General features: G+C 35.6%; 2 protein-coding genes across 2 annotated transcripts; one reads left to right on the forward strand and one right to left on the reverse strand.

The window, feature by feature from the left end:
* The first annotated feature begins 2049 nt into the window (after nt 1-2049).
* Nucleotides 2050-5506, forward strand: LOC149806393 (uncharacterized). Its single transcript, XM_089973520.1, has 3 exons — nt 2050-2303; nt 2880-3004; nt 3511-5506. The coding sequence occupies exons 1-3, from the start codon at nt 2276-2278 to the stop codon at nt 4306-4308; spliced, it is 951 nt and encodes a 316-aa protein (XP_089829646.1). The 5' UTR covers nt 2050-2275; the 3' UTR covers nt 4309-5506.
* Nucleotides 5507-14022: 8516 nt separating this feature from the next.
* LOC149806394 (uncharacterized) lies at nt 14023-18278 on the reverse strand. Its single transcript, XM_089973607.1, has 3 exons — nt 18025-18278; nt 16483-16607; nt 14023-15972 (listed from the first exon to the last, which is right to left on the reverse strand). The coding sequence occupies exons 1-3, from the start codon at nt 18050-18052 to the stop codon at nt 15220-15222; spliced, it is 906 nt and encodes a 301-aa protein (XP_089829733.1). The 5' UTR covers nt 18053-18278; the 3' UTR covers nt 14023-15219.
* Between the last annotated feature and the right edge of the window lie 926 nt (nt 18279-19204).

Raw genomic sequence — 19204 nt, forward strand, 5'->3', positions numbered from 1 at the left:
CTGTTATCTCCAAGACTGTTATCAGCGGGGCCAAAACGAGTGTTGACAAGAGACCAAGTTCCCAGCGATAATGTCGCCAGTGCGGTGTGAGCATTATCCATCACATTAATTACCCTCTTCTGCTGTTTTTGTAGATCACGCCGCTATTCAACCAAATGACAGTAAGGGGGGAGGGGGTGTAACCTCGCAGATCTTTTGAAGACGCAAATCTTGTGGGTTTTTGGACTTCTGAATATAGTGACATTATAATTCCTCTATAAGCAGCTTGATATAAAATGTAATGGATCTGGAAGGGGTGGGGCCGTGATCGGCGTTTGGGGGTGGCAAGTGGGGCGACCGACCCAGCCCCGCTCTTGAGGGGGTCTCGTGCTTAAGGCCTAAGGTCGTCCTTATGAGTTTGTCAAGCTATATTCTCCGCCAAATCGAGAAAGTTGATCTAGTCTAGACATAATCAGTGTTTGCAGTAGCGTACAATCAAGATGCCGATACTCTGGCCCGGCACGGTCATGGTCGGTCCTAGGATCCGCGTACTCCTAACGCCGCCTCTGGGTGGGGCATTCACTTCCCCTAAGGAGAGGCACCTCTAACCTGTCGCCATGGTTTACCGGCAGGATGAAGACAATGCCAAAGAAAATGTCAGCTTTCCTAATGTATTCAGATCTGGAAATGACACGGCGTTTAACACGCCTATAGATACAATTATGATACAACCTGTTTACCGTTTCAGTGACTTTTTTCTTTCTGGCCGATTACTGTGATTGTGTAGAGCCTCTTTCCAAGTATAACTCTTTTCTGTCGGCTAGTCGAGTGAAACATGATTCTAGAAACCCTAAAAGAAAGGTTATCATTATAGGCGTTTAAGCCAAATATGACGCCGTCATTGTAGTTGCAGTCGTGCTGTGAGCACACAAGGTAGAACTTTTGTATCTTGTCCCAAAAGAGCAATCGTAATTAATCCTTGCTTCTTGCATTTTGGGTTAGGATGCTCTGCCACCACTACTGCTCGATGTTCAACCACCATATGAACCTGTACATGTAAACCTCATATAGGCGTCGATACTCTCGCACCAGTTGCTTTATTCCTTGTTAATGAAATAAACGTTTTATGCAAAATATACCAATATTCCTTATTTTACATTGATTTCGTGATGGTCTTGCGGGACCAGTAATTCGTGTGATTTGTTAATGTTGGGTCGCTTCCCCATGGCCCTATTTTTCCTGAAGTTAAATATATCGCGAATACTAATTTCAAAATCCAAATAGGATTAGAGTGTCTGATAATCCAGATGCTTGCTTTGATGTTGAGACCCACACACCAATTAGTGTTTACAACTCAAAACATACAAGCAAAGCTATTTGAAAAATTTTCACGTGAGACATTTATCTGAACAACTGACTAATGAATACTGTCTTTATGTAACTTTCGACTCCGTTTACACGGATTGACAACGTTGCCTACGTTCGATTAGGAAGATTCCAAGAGAAGCAACATAATTAGAAAAGAGATCTTTCGTATTTATTGACGAGGGTCAAGCTTTTTTACATATCGTCGTTGAGCACTTTGATTTTGTGAATGTTGAATTCAAAGCACCCCAATGCCGGCAACTTAGTATATCTGGAGTAACGACAAGAAATTATTCGCGGCAATTGAATACGAATGCGAGATGCGCCAGATATAGGATATATGAAAGAAAAGATAGTACCTCTGAGTTCGATATGGCCTTATAACCACTTGTACCTTACCTAAGATGTGTAAGTAGTAGATATGGACGCATTTTATCAATTGCCACTGTGATAATCAATTTTGAAAAATAACCTAGTTTTAAAACAAACGGTAATGAATATCAATTGATACCGGAATAAAAACCATTGGTCCACATGAAGAAGGGTGGAAATCCCCATTTTTTCCAATTAAATAAATATAGGCACCTACCCAAAACAAAACCTGAACAAGATTTTTTAAAAATGTATATGCGCATGTCTAGCGCAGTCTCATTTAAATATAATACACGTTCCAGATAATGCATACTGTAGGCAATTGATTTTTAGTAGTCGGTCGATCTGCCAAGGGAATAAACTGCACTTCGGGCATTTGAAACTTGCCTGAAGGAGCAAGGAAGGAGTTATTATTTTTGAAACAGTTGAGAGACAGGGGACTTTTAGAGATCAAGCAGACGGTATCGAGACCACTGATGAGATAGTTCTAATCCTGTCTAAGAACGAGGCACTAAGAATCTTGTCTGAGATGTAAAGTCTTCTGGATCTTGTAACAACTATGGAATCTGACGTATCCGAGAAAGAAGGTATACATCTTTAGGTTAAGTTATGGTCACTATCGAGTCAGCTTGTTTCTTAAACTTTCATCCATCTTTTTTATCGTTATTTTAATCTGTTGTTTGTATATCAGTCTGATATTACTTACGTCTACAGTCCTCAGGTTAGTAGCAATATGACCATTGACATCTTGCATCACCAGAACATTTTCCCAAACGCATGAAAGTACTTCTGTTTGATTTAGTTTAGACATGTGTAGGATAGTTAAAATATTGGTATTCCTATGAAAAGGCCATTGAGGCGACTTGATTAGTGTCAATTTATATGATTATTTCTTGAATTATCAGTTGATACAATTACGGTATGAAAAGTATTTACATTGTCTGACAACACATTTATTTGTGTTCTATGTTGTTGTCAATAATGTTACAAAGAAGGGGTATTTGCTTGACCGAGCAATTTCAGACCCTGGCGTGATTCCGCTAGAAGTCATACGTTTTCCCCAAACTTCCAAAGACTTCCACACAATTTATGTTGTGCATTAGAAAGCCCAACGTGTTCATTTTATAAGGCAAATTATTTTGAAATGCTTCTTTTTATTTAAGCGGATCTGCCGTTTCTATCTGTTGCATCAAGTTTGGAAGAAGACGCCGAAAAAGACGAAGTAGTTGATACACCACTCCCGCAGAAGTCTTGTCAAAACACTAGCCAGAACAAAATATCCTATTTAGTCAGTATTTCTTTCTTCATAATGTCTAAACTGTACATTTGTCAAAATTATGGGAAGATGATGCCATCCTAGATACATTTTTTTCAATGTTGTACCACTTGTACACCATCTTTCTTTAATACAAAGAGGGGTTTGGAAGCGTTTACGATCCCTTTCGACTATCTAATAAATGCGTTTGTAACCATTATTTGTTTAATATTTTTCAGGTACATCTATGTTTCATCAGTTTTCGATTACGAAATTTGAATCAATTTTTCTACGTATTAAGTCAAACTGATCTGCATGACTGTTTTCGAACTGTGCATATTTTTCACATGATCGACATTTATTTTATATTGTATCTCGCTACAAAGAGCATTGGGTAATATATTTACGCTATTAATCATCATCATTAAATACACATTGAAATACAAAACTATTTCGATAATATAAAAGGGCAATACAACGTCTAATGCACTAACGTGTGTTCCACGATATTGATTAATGTCTGTCCACATAATTTTCAGAGGAACATAGAAGGATTAGAACTGAACGGAAATGTATCAAAACTGTCGAAGCAAATTCAGGAAGACCAAAGAGAACAAAGGAAAGAATCAAGACAAAATCAGGAAGAGGACAAAGACGAGAATCATCGTATTATGGAGCAGTTACAGGAAATGCAGAAAGAATACAAACAAGGAATGCAGAGGATCCAAGAGCAGTATGAAGAAAATCAAGAAAGAATGCAGAAGCTTCTACAGCTGTCTGAAGACAATCAGAGGGATATGAAGCAAAAATTGACAGAGAGAGACAACGATGTAAACAAAATGTGTGATGAGCTTCAAAAGTTAGCAGCGAAGTTGGAGGAAAGTAGGAATATTGGTGGTCAAGAACTTCCAATCTCAGATGCTGAATTAGTCCAATTGAGAGATTCCCATGAAAAGTTGGAGTCCAAATGCAAAGAGATGATTACTAATTATGAGACAGCTATGGAAAACAATAAAGCAAAAATAGGAAAGCTGCAACTTAAAGTAAGAACATTAGAAAGGACAATAAAAGAAGCTGAGTCAAGAGAAACGGAGAACGAATTTGAAAAGAAAAAGCTCCAGAAGAAGCTCAACAACGTGACTCAAAAGTTGGAACGTCAGCAGAATGAGATGAAGCAGCTGTTACTGTGGAAAGACAAAGCTCAGATGTACTTTGCAAATGCAAAAAGATCCCAAACTGATCCGGATATCAAAGTGAAAATTGTCAACAATCTAGCAATGAAACAAAATCAAGGAAATGCAACCCAATACAATATTACCCGCAAAGGAAACAAATAAAGACTCTCTGTCTGTCTGTCTCTCTCTCTCTCTCTCTCTCTCTATGTATATATATATATATATATATATATATATATATATATATATATATATGCTGAAAAATGGCTGTTTAATTGAAGTTTGTTTAAAGACTTTACTCATCTTGTGTCACTTTGTATTATAGCAGCAACATTATCAGAACCCTTCAGTAAGTATTATGTCACTTTGTATTATAGCAGCAAAATTTTCAGAACCCTACGGTCCGTCTTGTGTCACTTTGTATTATAGCAGCAAAATTTATAGAACCCTACAGTCCGTCTTGTGTCACTTCGTATTATAGCATCAAAATTTCCAGAACCCTACAGTACGTCTTGTGTCACTTTTCAAAACCTGTCCGTCCAGGGAAGGTATAAAGTCCTATTGCGAATCTCAGACGTTATTTTTGAAACTGCATAAAAAGCTGCGTTTTTTCTTTTTTGATAGTTTCGATATTTAATTATGCGTCACATTTTAGTGTGCACAAAATACTTTCAACGGACAATGTTCATATTAAGTTTTGTCTTGTAATGTCTTCCTATGTGAAAATTTAAAGGTCATATGAACCGACCTTTTGTGAACTGTGTGGGATCCCCATTTTTAATACACAAAACAGTATATTGAAAGAATTATATACTATATTGGGTAACAGTGTAAACAGATCATAGATTTCCTTTCTTAATTTTATTAAAATTGTTGGGATTGTACATTGGGCTTGTTTAAATCATTTTTGTCAAAGTCAGAGTACCGGAATGTTACCCTAGCTGAATGCAATACCTTTATGTCGACTTCTGCAAAACTCACGTTGTGTAAAGTGAAGTCCTATTTTAAGTTTGAACAATATATTTCTTAATTGTATACATAAGTCTGCTACGTTCAGACAGCGTGTTTCATCAAAAAACCAGGAACGATATTATTAGATATGGTGCTAATAGGACTGAACAACTACTTAGCATGTGGTAATTGTGTCCCCGAAGATTAGTATCATGAATTATTTGTCTGTCAAGTTGATGATTGTCCGATGATCTAATCAAGAAGCCAATACACACAATATTATTGGAGCGGACCAAATGTATTTGAATCTATTGGCTTTATCAAGAACACAAATGTCATCTGTTACTTTGGGATGTATTTATATTAAACTTTTAAATACAGATCAATTCTTGTTATAAATTCTACACGGTATATATGTATTTGTCTACATATGTGTATCAGTGTTTCTACCTATATCTAATTATCTATCTTGTTTGTCTTTCACTTTATGTTGTACCATTGCGTTCCACTTTGTTGATATTTTGTGATGTAGAATTTGCATCATGGGCTTGTAGCATATATTTTCATTATTGGTTATTGTTCTTATCATCGTCATCTTCACAAATCAGTGTATATCTTGTACTAAGTGGCGAAATAAACTCAGTCAGTTGAGCGCTCGACTATCAGGTAAGTCGCATGCCTTAGCCTTTTAATTGACTGGTTCTTTCAAATACCTCTGAGCTAGGTGCGTTGTTTCAGTGAATAAAGAACCGAACTGAATATGATGAACATTTCACGTAGTAGATAATGACATGGGATTCCAAATTCGTATAAATAGAGCTATAAATATATGATACACCTCATACTTAGATGACCAGATATGCGAAGACCTATGCCAGGTAGAATCCTCGCGTTCAAAGCTTGTTCGATGTCACAAGTATGTCAAGAATGGCTCTTTGCCAAAATGTACAAATGAACAAAAGAATATATACAATCCACAAGCAAACATATAGTATCCATGTTTGCGTGTCTATTATATGAGTCAGTTGTCGTTGCGTTTTCATCACAATAAAGCACGTCGTTTTAAAAAGACCGCTGATTTCAGTCATGACTAAACATTTTAACCACCTTATATCTATGATCAAAAGAAACTTCCATTAATTTCTTTTCAGACATTATTAATAATAATAATAATAATAATAATAATAATACCAATAAACAACTTCTTTTCTTAATAAGTTCTAATAAATAAGATTGAAGCAATATATCTTTCTAATGGGAACAAGAAGCAACCAACCGCATAACAGGTTCAAATGCATGTCTTACTTGCAACGATTTAGATGCTTTGTGACAACGACAATGTCAGTAACAATGAGAACTATAATTGATAATATATGCTACCGGCTAATGATACAGGTGCTACATCATGAAATGTCAAACGAACGGAACGTCATGGTGCTCCACCAAGTGAAAAATACAATATATTGCATTTCAACAACCCATGGTCAGTGGTAGGGTCCGGAAAAAGAATATAAACGCTACTTTTGGGATTTTATGAGATACAAGGATTTGTGTTAGCAGTAGTAATGTCTGCAGTATTCTTAGATGACGATGTTTCTGTATGTTTTCAAGGGACTTGCATAATGCCTCCTTGCTGTCGTTAAGTCCACAGTCCTAATGGCACACCTTTGATATTGTTTTCATCTTTTGAGTCACGAATTTCAAACACCTAAGTTAGACTTTCGAATTGAAAATTCAAAATTACATTACCCTTTATTTTTATTAAATAAATTTTGTTTCGTCTAATTTAGAAAGAAATTGCAAGTACATTTCCGAACAGACAATAACGTTTTGTAAGAGGTATACAGGAGTGACCACTAGTCGCCTGCCTACTGTGATTTTGTCAAACATTGATTGTTTCACAGTAAATGCCTGTTTCGTGTTAATCTTGCAAAATAAGGTGAACAGAGATTTTCCATCATGAAAAGGTGAGCATAAAAGGTCTGGGAATTGTGGACAATTTTTGGCATATAGCATAATATTACGTAGTGATACGGTATGATACAGTATGATACTGAAATTGAATTTTGGAAAATGAAGATTATTTAATAAATCACATGTAAGGGAGATGGAAATGGTGATGGAAGAGAGCGAGAGCAAATAGATTCACATAATAATATTTAAAAATAATTAAAAAATTCTGGTCGTTTTTTATACAACCTTTGTGTGCAATACAAATACAGTAATTTTGTTAGTTACATATGGTCTCCACTCTCTCTATCATATCAAAATAAATCAATATTCAAATGAAACAGTAGGGAAAGACATATAGGATGTCCGGCAGGCGTTCTTGATGGCGCTGCTTTGCTATTGAATCCGCATCGAATGTTTGCGATGCGGTCGGAATAAGATCAATGATTAAGCTTTAACGGTTTTTCGGAGCCTTAGCCCTGTCATGTAGCACCGTCGATATGGTCTGCTATTGTGTTTGGCTTTGCTTCAGATAGACGCAGATTTCATCTTGAGTTTTTTCTTTTATTGACCAAAAATGCCCGGCTATTGAAAGTAGGTAGCAGTTCATTGCTGTTATCTCCAAGAGTAAACTAGTGGCGTCAAGGACTCAGTTGAGAGCACATCCACCAGCTTTGCCAACCGCCTGCACGCTACTGCCTTGTCAAATCCGGAATAGTATGGGCGAGCAGGGGCATCATATCTTAGTGCATGCTTTTTAAGGAAAGATTAATGTGTATGCCACGTTTTGAGGTGCTTAGTTTTGTCGGGTGATAAAATGATTGGGACACGCCAGAAAAGAGTCAGAGGGAGACTCAACTGAGTGCCTTTAGTAGGCAATCTTTAGAACTGGCTTTTGGAGAGGGACACTAGTCGTTTTTCCTTCTATGTTATAGTGTTACCTCAGTGACACGTTGCGCTCTCAATAACTTAGCCATGTCAGATCCTGGAAGGCAACGAATAAGTGCCCCGGGCGCTGTAATATAATTCTAGGCTCTGATTTGCTAGGAAAACTGGCAGCTGACTGCGCTTTGAAGGACGTCAGAGTCGCGACCTGAAAGGCCAGGGTGTTCATGTCCCACTGCATTAAATTATGCAATTTGCTTTCTGCCAACAGCAAATTCGCAAAAAGTGACATTGAAAGGGCAAGCTTTGGGGGCGCAACCTTGTCTTCATCATCGGCATCGCTGTGGAAAATGGTATAATCATCGCTATAGAGTGCAACGCCGATGGTTTCAATATCGATTTTATCCAGGCAGGACTCGCCTTCATCAATATCTATGAAATATTGTGCACTGCTATTAACAGCATTGTAGACAAATGCCACCTTATCCTTTTCGGCTAATCTGTCCCGTCTGCCTTTTTAAGCATGCCTACAAACTCGGAAAAGATTTTGATCGGTCAGAAATTAGTTCGATATGGACCGCACATGTTGCTCCACACATATCTTATGACTGTGGGCACGGGCTTCGTGTGGTTGGAACTGTATGTGGAGGAAATTGCAGTCAAGTTACACATTGACCCACATACCGCGAGCGCAGTCTTGCAAGCCTTGGAAGTTCCCAGTGGCATCTATTCAAAGTTTTTCAACGGCAGTCTAAAAAGAATTTAGGAAAGATGATATAATATTTGTTAATTTCACAATACATCAACGTATGCGATACATATAATGCGAAACGTTTTTGTAACTTACCAAATTCAAACACCAGGATTGTTTTGGTATTACTCCATGTACAAAGTATATATTACATAATAAATGACGGGAAGGCAAAAGTCCAGATCTTAACTAACCAATTTAAATCTTTATTTGACGAAGATAGTTACACTACTCTGCCTCCCTTAACAAAAGTATAGAAACATGCCATGCCTCCCTTAATTATTGTTGTACAAAAGGTTGAGAAAAAGCAGCAAAACTATTGGCCCATATCACATACTAAATATGATCTTGAAAATACACCTGACATATTTAACATATGGTCTAGCATTTCTTTTTCAAGGTCATTTGATCATCGCATTTTTTGGATTGGATTGAAATAATTACCTCATTATTAGATAAAGAAATGTTCACCTTTTCACAAAATTATCAAACTAATGACTTTAACTTTTGTCATGTGCAAATTCCATGAACATATCATCTGTAAGCATGTTTTAAAACATTTAGTTACAAAAAAGGTATTAACAACATTAAAGTATAGTTTATGTTCATTTTTCCATTACAAAACTCATTTATATGGCTTGGCAAAATATTCAGACAGACATTATAATCCTTGACTTCTCAAAGACCTTCATTTACGATAAATCATCACATATTGCTCTAGCATTACAGCCTTATGACATTAACGGAGAAATTCTTCAGTGACTAAGAATGCATATAACACATGCAAATTCTTGTTGATGGTGATCAATCCGAATCATTGACCGTTGATTCTTGTTAGTACAGTTCACTGTGTTTCGTCCCATGTTTATGTGATACATAAATGACCATTCCTTTGCACTTTAAGGTTCGTCTCCAAACAGAAGGCTGCCTATGGTATTGAAAAATCAGAGCTGAGGACAATCGCTTGACTCTAGTAAATTCCCTAACAATCTCTCGATGAATAATCTCTCGAAGAATGGGCCAGAAGCTGAGGTATGTGATTCAGTGCTAATCAAATGCTATGTGATGAGTATACATATAACGTCATCCTATTTCAATACATTTTAGGATATCACTTTCTTCAAATGGTCCAAACCTATATTGCACATTACCTAAGGATATGTAACTGAGTTCACACAGTGCAAAATAACCCCCCAAAACAAATGCATTCGTAGCGTTGTAATGAAACCTTAAACACTGCCCTCAAAGTTGCCGTAAAACGAAATCTATGGTATTAATGTCAAAATTAAAATATGGACCAATTGTTTTTGGCCCAAACCATACCTGCGATATAGACCGACTTATAAGGATGACGCATCAAGCTTCAAGATTCGTATTTTGTGATACTTAAGCGAGACCTGTTGGTTGTGTGACGGGGACGTGCGAGAACCGGTAACTGCCTCGATACAAAGCAGACGATGACTAAACAGACTTGTCTTGTACAACGTGGTTGGCGACATGCTTCCAGCTATTGATTTCCTAAAGGCATAAACTTTAAGAACGCATTATAAGGACAAAGCAAGTAATCGAAAGTAGAAATATGACAGTAAAACGAGCAGAACTTTGTATGCAGAATAATATAATACTGATCATTTTCAAAACTCTTGTGAGAACTACTGCAATCTGAATCATCTTGATTAGAACATTGTACTTGCACACACAGTGGACTATTTCAAGTACAATATATATAATTTCTTCAAAATACCTATGATCTCCAAGTGGGCTAATGCCATTAAAGGCGATGAAGTGTAACATAAACATGATCGTATTTGTCGAGAACTGTATTCTGAATTGATACTGTACGTCGCCTTTGGTAACTACTTATATCTATTTACAATCAATGGGTCATTAAAAGTCTGTATGGATAAATACAGCAATTGATTTGACAGATTTCAGGTTAAAATAGAGGACAATATGAAAATCAAGATGAATATGATATGTATGTAAACAAGTATGAAATATTGTTAGGAGTAGTCAGAAGATATGTGCCAGAGAAATCGGAGATAAGCTATATTAAATATATTTAAACTTATATCTGCTAGAGCAACTTGAACATATAAAAACATATAGACATGCTCATTACATTTCAATGTAGTGTACTTATTGACTATAAAGATGAAAGGTCCATTACGTTGGGATAAAAGATTTTTTAAAGCCGTTATTTTCCCATATAAACAAATTTTAGAGTAATGAAAACAAAACTTTAATTAAAAGTGCTTGAGTTTTCTATTCATCAGAAAAGGATACAGAACAGAAACGATCGTACTATGGAATAGGCAGTTCGATATAAATAAATAATGTCTCAAAAGGGCCCATTTGTAAAATTCAAAACTATCGCAACCAATTAAAACGTTTCATATGTTATTTATTGTAATTGTGAAAGTATCATGGTAGAGTAGCTACACATTTGTAATCAACAATCTGACAGGTCCTTAATAATAACAACAGCTAAATATATTTAAGCAAGTTTTATTTATAAATCAAATCAATCCACAAGAAATATAAACTAGTTTGCAAAGCTACAGATTACATTCGAGTATTTTGCGATGCCTTTGGTACGATTGCATACAAGTCTATGTTGAATTAAGAGCAAACTAAGCCTGAGATCAAAGTGAGAGAACATGACTATGACCATGTGTAGAGGTTCGGCATATAAGGTAAAGATATATCATGCATACTGTTGAAAACTCGTAATTTGTCCGATTTATGACAGCAAACGTTTCATCAAGACACTCTTACAAATGATCCAGATTAGGAGGTAGAAATCATTGGAACAACAACTAGATTATATATTTTGTCAGCGATGACCTCACAGTTGATTTATTTATAACAAAGACAGAAAAAAGGATTGTTAAATGGGTCAATATGTTTGTAGATTCGTGGAATATTCAATAGAACTAGCAACATTTTCTTTGTAGAAAGCTGAGTCAGAAAGAAGAAAAGAGAGGAAATGCGACTGTAAGTTAACGTTGGCTCTGTATCATCTACAAATGTAAAGAGATGGTGAAAATGGAAATACTCTTTACGTCCTCAATGGTTTCGAAAGAAAAAAAATAATAGACTAAAGACAGAATTCCTCCACAGATGAAAAATGCAGGGATATAAGGTTAAAGGTATTTGCTTACACAAATATAACAAAGACTAGCGTTGTGTTTGATGCTGGTCACGTTCTTGAATATTTTGAACAAAATATTAACATTGCTTTTGAAGCATAACGTAACTATTTTGTCAAAGTCTATCAAGCAAATGTGCTGCTAACAAATCGAACAATGAAAGATTTAACATTATTAAGAAACATTGAGGTCATTATGTTGTCTTGAGATGGACCAAGTGTTTCATAGATTAGCCACGTTATCCTCATGCGCGAAACTTTGTAGTACCGGGACAGTAGAGCACCAACATATGCCCCGGGTAGTTATGATATCTTGTATGCACTGATACCGGAATTTCAATGAAAGGATGAAGTTGACATCAGAGCTCTGTAGGTGAAAGATGAAGCTTTATAACAGACCCACGTACTTCCTGTATACGTTGCTGGTCTCACGGAGCTGACAGAATACTTTCATACGTTACTGACAATCCAATGGCGGGTAAATTCAGATGTTTCTAGATATAACGGCATATCATGCCAACAGATCATGACTCCTACTCGCACGTGAAACAGGTGAAGTGGATCCTTAATGTACGGTATTTATCTCTCAAATAATATAGATTAAGTATTTCGGTCATGAAGTAAACATTCATAGATTCCTTTTTAACTGTCGAAATAATTTTAGTCTTGCGAGAATGTCAACCTGCGATTGAATTAGAGTGCTTTTAATGTTTCACGTTAAATCTAATAAAAATGGCTTGTTTTCTGACTAGTCCCTCTATTTTTCTAACTTGTAAAGCAAGAAAGTCGAGGATACCTTTAAAATATCATACTCCAATTATTATACGTAATAGAAATTTAGCAGATTAATAGCGGAATCGAAGTTTAGAAGATCCTGACAGTTCTGTTAATCTAATTTCGTTTTAATCAAAGTTATAATACATTCAAGGCTTCAGATTTCGAGCTTGAGGTTTCGCTTACACATTTCAATTGTATGGGGCCAGTAATTTACGTAGACATAACCTGCAATCATCAAATAGAAATTGATATCCTAAAATGTATTTAAATAGGATGAAGTTATATGTATACTCATCACATAGCATTTGATTAGCACTGAGTCACATACCTCAATATATTGTATTTTTCACTTGGTGGAACACCATAACGTTCGGTTCGTTTGACATTTCATGATGTAGCACCTGTGTCATTAGCCGGTAACATATATTATCAATTATAGTTCTCATTGTTACTGACATTATCGTTGTCACAAAGCATCTAAATCGTTACAAGTAAGTCATGCATTTGAACCTGGTATACGGTTGGTTGCTTCGTGTTCCCATTAGAAAGATGTATTGTTTCAACCTTATTTATTAAAACTTATTGAGAAAAGAAGTTGTTTATTGGTATTATTATTATTATTATTATTATTATTATTAATGTATGATAAGAAAATAATGGAAGTTTTTTTTGATCATAGATATGAGCTGGTTAAAATGTCTAGTCATGACTAAAATCAGCGGTCTTTTTAAAACGACGTGCTTTATTGTGATGAAAACGCAACGACAACTGACTCATATAATAGACACGCAAGCATGGATACTATATGTTTGCTTGTGGATTGTATATATTCTTTTGTTCATTTGTACATTTTGGCAAAGAGCCATTCTTGACATACTTGTGACATCGAACAAGCTTTGAACGCGAGGATTCTACCTGGCATAGGTCTTCGCATATCTGGTCATCTAAGTATGAGGTGTATCATATATTTATAGCTCTATTTATACGAATTTGGAATCCCATGTCATTATCTACTACGTGAAATGTTCATCATATTCAGTTCGGTTCTTTATTCACTGAAACAACGCACCTAGCTCAGAGGTATTTGAAAGAACCAGTCAATTAAAAGGCTAAGGCATGCGACTTACCTGATAGTCGAGCGCTCAACTGACTGAGTTTATTTCGCCACTTAGTATAAGATATACACTGATTTGTGAAGATGACGATGATAAGAACAATAACCAATAATGAAAATATATGCTACAAGCCCATGATGCAAATTCTACATCACAAAATATCAACAAAGTGGAACGCAATGGTACAACATAAAGTGAAAGACAAACAAGATAGATAATTAGATATAGGTAGAAACACTGATACACATATGTAGACAAATATATATATCCCGTGTAGAATTTATAACAAGAATTGATCTGTATTTAAAAGTTTAATATAAATACATCCCAAAGTAACAGATGACATTTATGTTCTTGATAAAGCCAATAGATTCAAATACATTTGGTCCGCTCCAATAATATTGTGTGTATTGGCTTCTTGATTAGATCATCGGACAATCATCAACTTGACAGACAAATAATTCATGATACTAATCTTCGGGGACACAATTACCACATGCTAAGTAGTTGTTCAGTCCTATTAGCACCATATCTAATAAGATCGTTCCTGGTTTTTTGATGAAACACGCTGTCTGAACGTAGCAGACTTATGTATACAATTAAGAAATATATTGTTCAAACTTAAAATAGGACTTCACTTTACACAACGTGAGTTTTGCAGAAGTCGACATAAAGGTATTGCATTCAGCTAGGGTAACATTCCGGTACTCTGACTTTGACAAAAATGATTTAAACAAGCCCCATGTACAATCCCAACAATTTTAATAAAATTAAGAAAGGAAATCTATGATCTGTTTAGACTTTACCCAATATAGTATATAATTCTTTCAATATACTGTTTTGTGTATTAAAAATGGGGATCCCACACAGTTCACAAAAGGTCGGTTCATATGACCTTTAAATTTTCACATAGGAAGACATTACAAGACAAAACTTAATATGAACATTGTCCGTTGAAAGTATTTTGTGCACACTAAAATGTGACGCATAATTAAATATCGAAACTACCAAAAAAGAAAAAACGCAGCTTTTTATGCAGTTTCAAAAATAACGTCTGAGATTCGCAATAGGACTTTATACCTTCCCTGGACGGACAGGTTTTGAAAAGTGACACAAGACGGACTGTAGGGTTCTGGAAATTTTGATGCTATAATACGAAGTGACACAAGACGGACTGTAGGGTTCTATAAATTTTGCTGCTATAATACAAAGTGACACAAGACGGACCGTAGGGTTCTGAAAATTTTGCTGCTATAATACAAAGTGACATAATACTTACTGAAGGGTTCTGATAATGTTGCTGCTATAATACAAAGTGACACAAGATGAGTAAAGTCTTTAAACAAACTTCAATTAAACAGCCATTTTTCAGCATATATATATATATATATATATATATATATATATATATATATATACAGAGAGAGAGAGAGAGAGACAGAGAGTCTTTATTTGTTTCCTTTGCGGGTAATATTGTATTGGGTTGCATTTCCTTAATTTTGTTTCATTGCTAGATTGTTGACAATTTTCACTTTGATATCCGGATCAGTTTGGGATCTTTTTGCATTTGCAAAGTACATCTGAGCTTTGTCTTTCCACAGTAACAGCTGCCTCATCTCATTCTGCTGACGTTCCAACTTTTGAGTCACGTTGTTGAGCTTCTTCTGGAGCTTTTTCTTTTCAAATTCGTTCTCCGTTTCTCTTGACTCAGCTTCTTTTATTGTCCTTTCTAATGTTCTTGCTTTAAGTTGCAGCTTTCCTATTTTTGCTTTATTGTTTTCCATAGCTGTCTCATAATTAGTAATCATCTCTTTGCATTTGGACTCCAACTTTTCATGGGAATCTCTCAATTGGACTAATTCAGCATCTGAGATTGGAAGTTCTTGACCACCAATATTCCTACTTTCCTCCAACTTCGCTGCTAACTTTTGAAGCTCATCACACATTTTGTTTACATCGTTGTCTCTCTCTGTCAATTTTTGCTTCATATCCCTCTGATTGTCTTCAGACAGCTGTAGAAGCTTCTGCATTCTTTCTTGATTTTCTTCATACTGCTCTTGGATCCTCTGCATTCCTTGTTTGTATTCTTTCTGCATTTCTTGTAACTGCTCCATAATACGATGATTCTCGTCTTTGTCCTCTTCCTGATTTTGTCTTGATTCTTTCCTTTGTTCTCTTTGGTCTTCCTGAATTTGCTTCGACAGTTTTGATACATTTCCGTTCAGTTCTAATCCTTCTATGTTCCTCTGAAAATTATGTGGACAGACATTAATCAATATCGTGGAACACACGTTAGTGCATTAGACGTTGTATTGCCCTTTTTATATTATCGAAATAGTTTTGTATTTCAATGTGTATTTAATGATGATGATTAATAGCGTAAATATATTACCCTTTGCTCTTTGTAGCGAGATACAATATAAAATAAATGTCGATCATGTGAAAAATATGCATAGTTCGAAAACAGTCATGCAGATCAGTTTGACTTAATACGTAGAAAAATTGATTCAAATTTCGTAATCGAAAACTGATGAAACATAGATGTACCTGAAAAATATTAAACAACAAATAATGGTTACAAACGCATTTATTAGATAGTCGAAAGAGATCGTAAACGCTTCCAAGCCCCTCTTTGTATTAAAGAAAGTTGGTGTACAAGTGGTACAACATTGAAAAAAATGTATCTAGGATGGCATCATCTTCCCATAATTTTGACAAATGTACAGTTTAGACATTATGTTGAAAGAAATACTGACTAAATAGGATATTTTGTTCTGGCTAGTGTTTTGACAAGACTTCTGCGGGAGTGGTGTATCAACTACTTCGTCTTTTTCGGCGTCTTCTTCCAAACTTGATGCAACAGATAGAAACGGCAGATCCGCTTAAATAAAAAGAAGCATTTCAAAATAATTTGCCTTGCTACTAAAACAGTGCGACTGTATTGTTCTGAAGCAAACCGCCTAGTATTCCAAAACAAACATAATTTAAGAAGAAGAAGAAGAAATATCAGGCCATTTAGATTTTTATATTTGACCTAGGATCATATGGTAAGTTTATCAAATGGAAATCTATTTCACTAAAATGATCAAATGTATGTATCAGGGACGTGGATGCAAAGTTATACACTAACCAATGATAACTGTATTTTACAGATACTTCCTGAATCAAATTAACAACAAATTGTATTACATTTGGAGTAAGCGCATTTCGTTATAGCGTTCCGTTTTAATGAATTCTTCGATTTTTGTGATTACTTGTTTGATTATTGGAATTCGGTCCAATGGAAATTTTTCGTAGCCAGAAATAATTAGCTAATTACTAGGAGCAAGCGTCACGGAGTGAAGTGTTAGTGAGTTTCCATGATGACATAGTTTACTATAAGTAAATTCAGATCACAGCAACATGAGTGTCCCTATAATTCCATAGACCCTATTAAAATCAAGTGGTGTGCATTGGCTGTGTGGTTGCAGGTGCAGTATTTATGTTTAGAGACTGGTAGATTATACAATGGAATAAACAAGAAGGGACTGTTTCGTCGTCGGCAGATACCGTTAGTATTCCATGGTGGCAAATGTGATGCAATTTTACAGGCGAAATGATTTGACTGGCCTAAAGTGGCGTAGTAAAAATAGTTCCCTGTGGTAGGGGAAGTTGTATAATTTTACGGCGTGAAGTGCTAACAGTAAGGAAAGTTGATTAAGAGAAACCATGCAAAGTTGTGAGATATGTGGTATTGTATTGATTATAGTAACATTATTTATAAAATGAACACGTTGGGCTTTCTAACGCACAACATAAATTGTGTGGAAGTCTTTGGAAGTTTGGGGAAAACGTATGACTTCTAGCGGAATCACGCCAGGGTCTGAAATTGCTCGGTCAAGCAAATACCCCTTCTTTGTAACATTATTTACAACAACATAGAACACAAATAAATGTGTTGTCAGACAATGTAAATACTTTTCATACCGTAATTGTATCAACTGATAATTCAAGAAATAATCATATAAATTGACACTAATCAAGTCGCCTCAATGGCCTTTTCATAGGAATACCAATATTTTAACTATCCTACACATGTCTAAACTAAATCAAACAGAAGTACTTTCATGCGTTTGGGAAAATGTTCTGGTGATGCAAGATGTCAATGGTCATATTGCTACTAACCTGAGGACTGTAGACGTAAGTAATATCAGACTGATATACAAACAACAGATTAAAATAACGATAAAAAAGATGGATGAAAGTTTAAGAAACAAGCTGACTCGATAGTGACCATAACTTAACCTAAAGATGTATACCTTCTTTCTCGGATACGTCAGATTCCATAGTTGTTACAAGATCCAGAAGACTTTACATCTCAAACAAGATTCTTAGTGCCTCGTTCTTAGACAGGATTAGAACTATCTCATCAGTGGTCTCGATACCGTCTGCTTGATCTCTAAAAGTCCCCTGTCTCTCAACTGTTTCAAAAATAATAACTCCTTCCTTACTCCTTCAGGCAAGTTTCAAATGCCCGAAGTGCAGTTTATTCCCTTGGCAGATCGACCGACTACTAAAAATCAATTGCCTACAGTATGCATTATCTGGAACGTGTATTATATTTAAATGAGACTGCGCAAGACATGCGCATATACATTTTTAAAAAATCTTGTTCAGGTTTTGTTTTGGGTAGGTGCCTATATTTATTTAATTGGAAAAAATGGGGATTTCCACCCTTCTTCATGTGGACCAATGGTTTTTATTCCGGTATCAATTGATATTCATTACCGTTTGTTTTAAAACTAGGTTATTTTTCAAATTGATTATCACAGTGGCAATTGATAAAATGCGTCCATATCTACTACTTACACATCTTAGGTAAGGTACAAGTGGTTATAAGGCCATATCGAACTCAGAGGTACTATCTTTTCTTTCATATATCCTATATCTGGCGCATCTCGCATTCGTATTCAATTGCCGCGAATAATTTCTTGTCGTTACTCCAGATATACTAAGTTGCCGGCATTGGGGTGCTTTGAATTCAACATTCACAAAATCAAAGTGCTCAACGACGATATGTAAAAAAGCTTGACCCTCGTCAATAAATACGAAAGATCTCTTTTCTAATTATGTTGCTTCTCTTGGAATCTTCCTAATCGAACGTAGGCAACGTTGTCAATCCGTGTAAACGGAGTCGAAAGTTACATAAAGACAGTATTCATTAGTCAGTTGTTCAGATAAATGTCTCACGTGAAAATTTTTCAAATAGCTTTGCTTGTATGTTTTGAGTTGTAAACACTAATTGGTGTGTGGGTCTCAACATCAAAGCAAGCATCTGGATTATCAGACACTCTAATCCTATTTGGATTTTGAAATTAGTATTCGCGATATATTTAACTTCAGGAAAAATAGGGCCATGGGGAAGCGACCCAACATTAACAAATCACACGAATTACTGGTCCCGCAAGATCATCACGAAATCAATGTAAAATAAGGAAT

The sequence above is a fragment of the Sinohyriopsis cumingii genome, chromosome 1 (assembly GCF_028554795.1).
Source record: "Sinohyriopsis cumingii isolate HCF-2022 chromosome 1, ASM2855479v2, whole genome shotgun sequence".
Classification (NCBI taxonomy): domain Eukaryota; kingdom Metazoa; phylum Mollusca; class Bivalvia; order Unionida; family Unionidae; genus Sinohyriopsis; species Sinohyriopsis cumingii.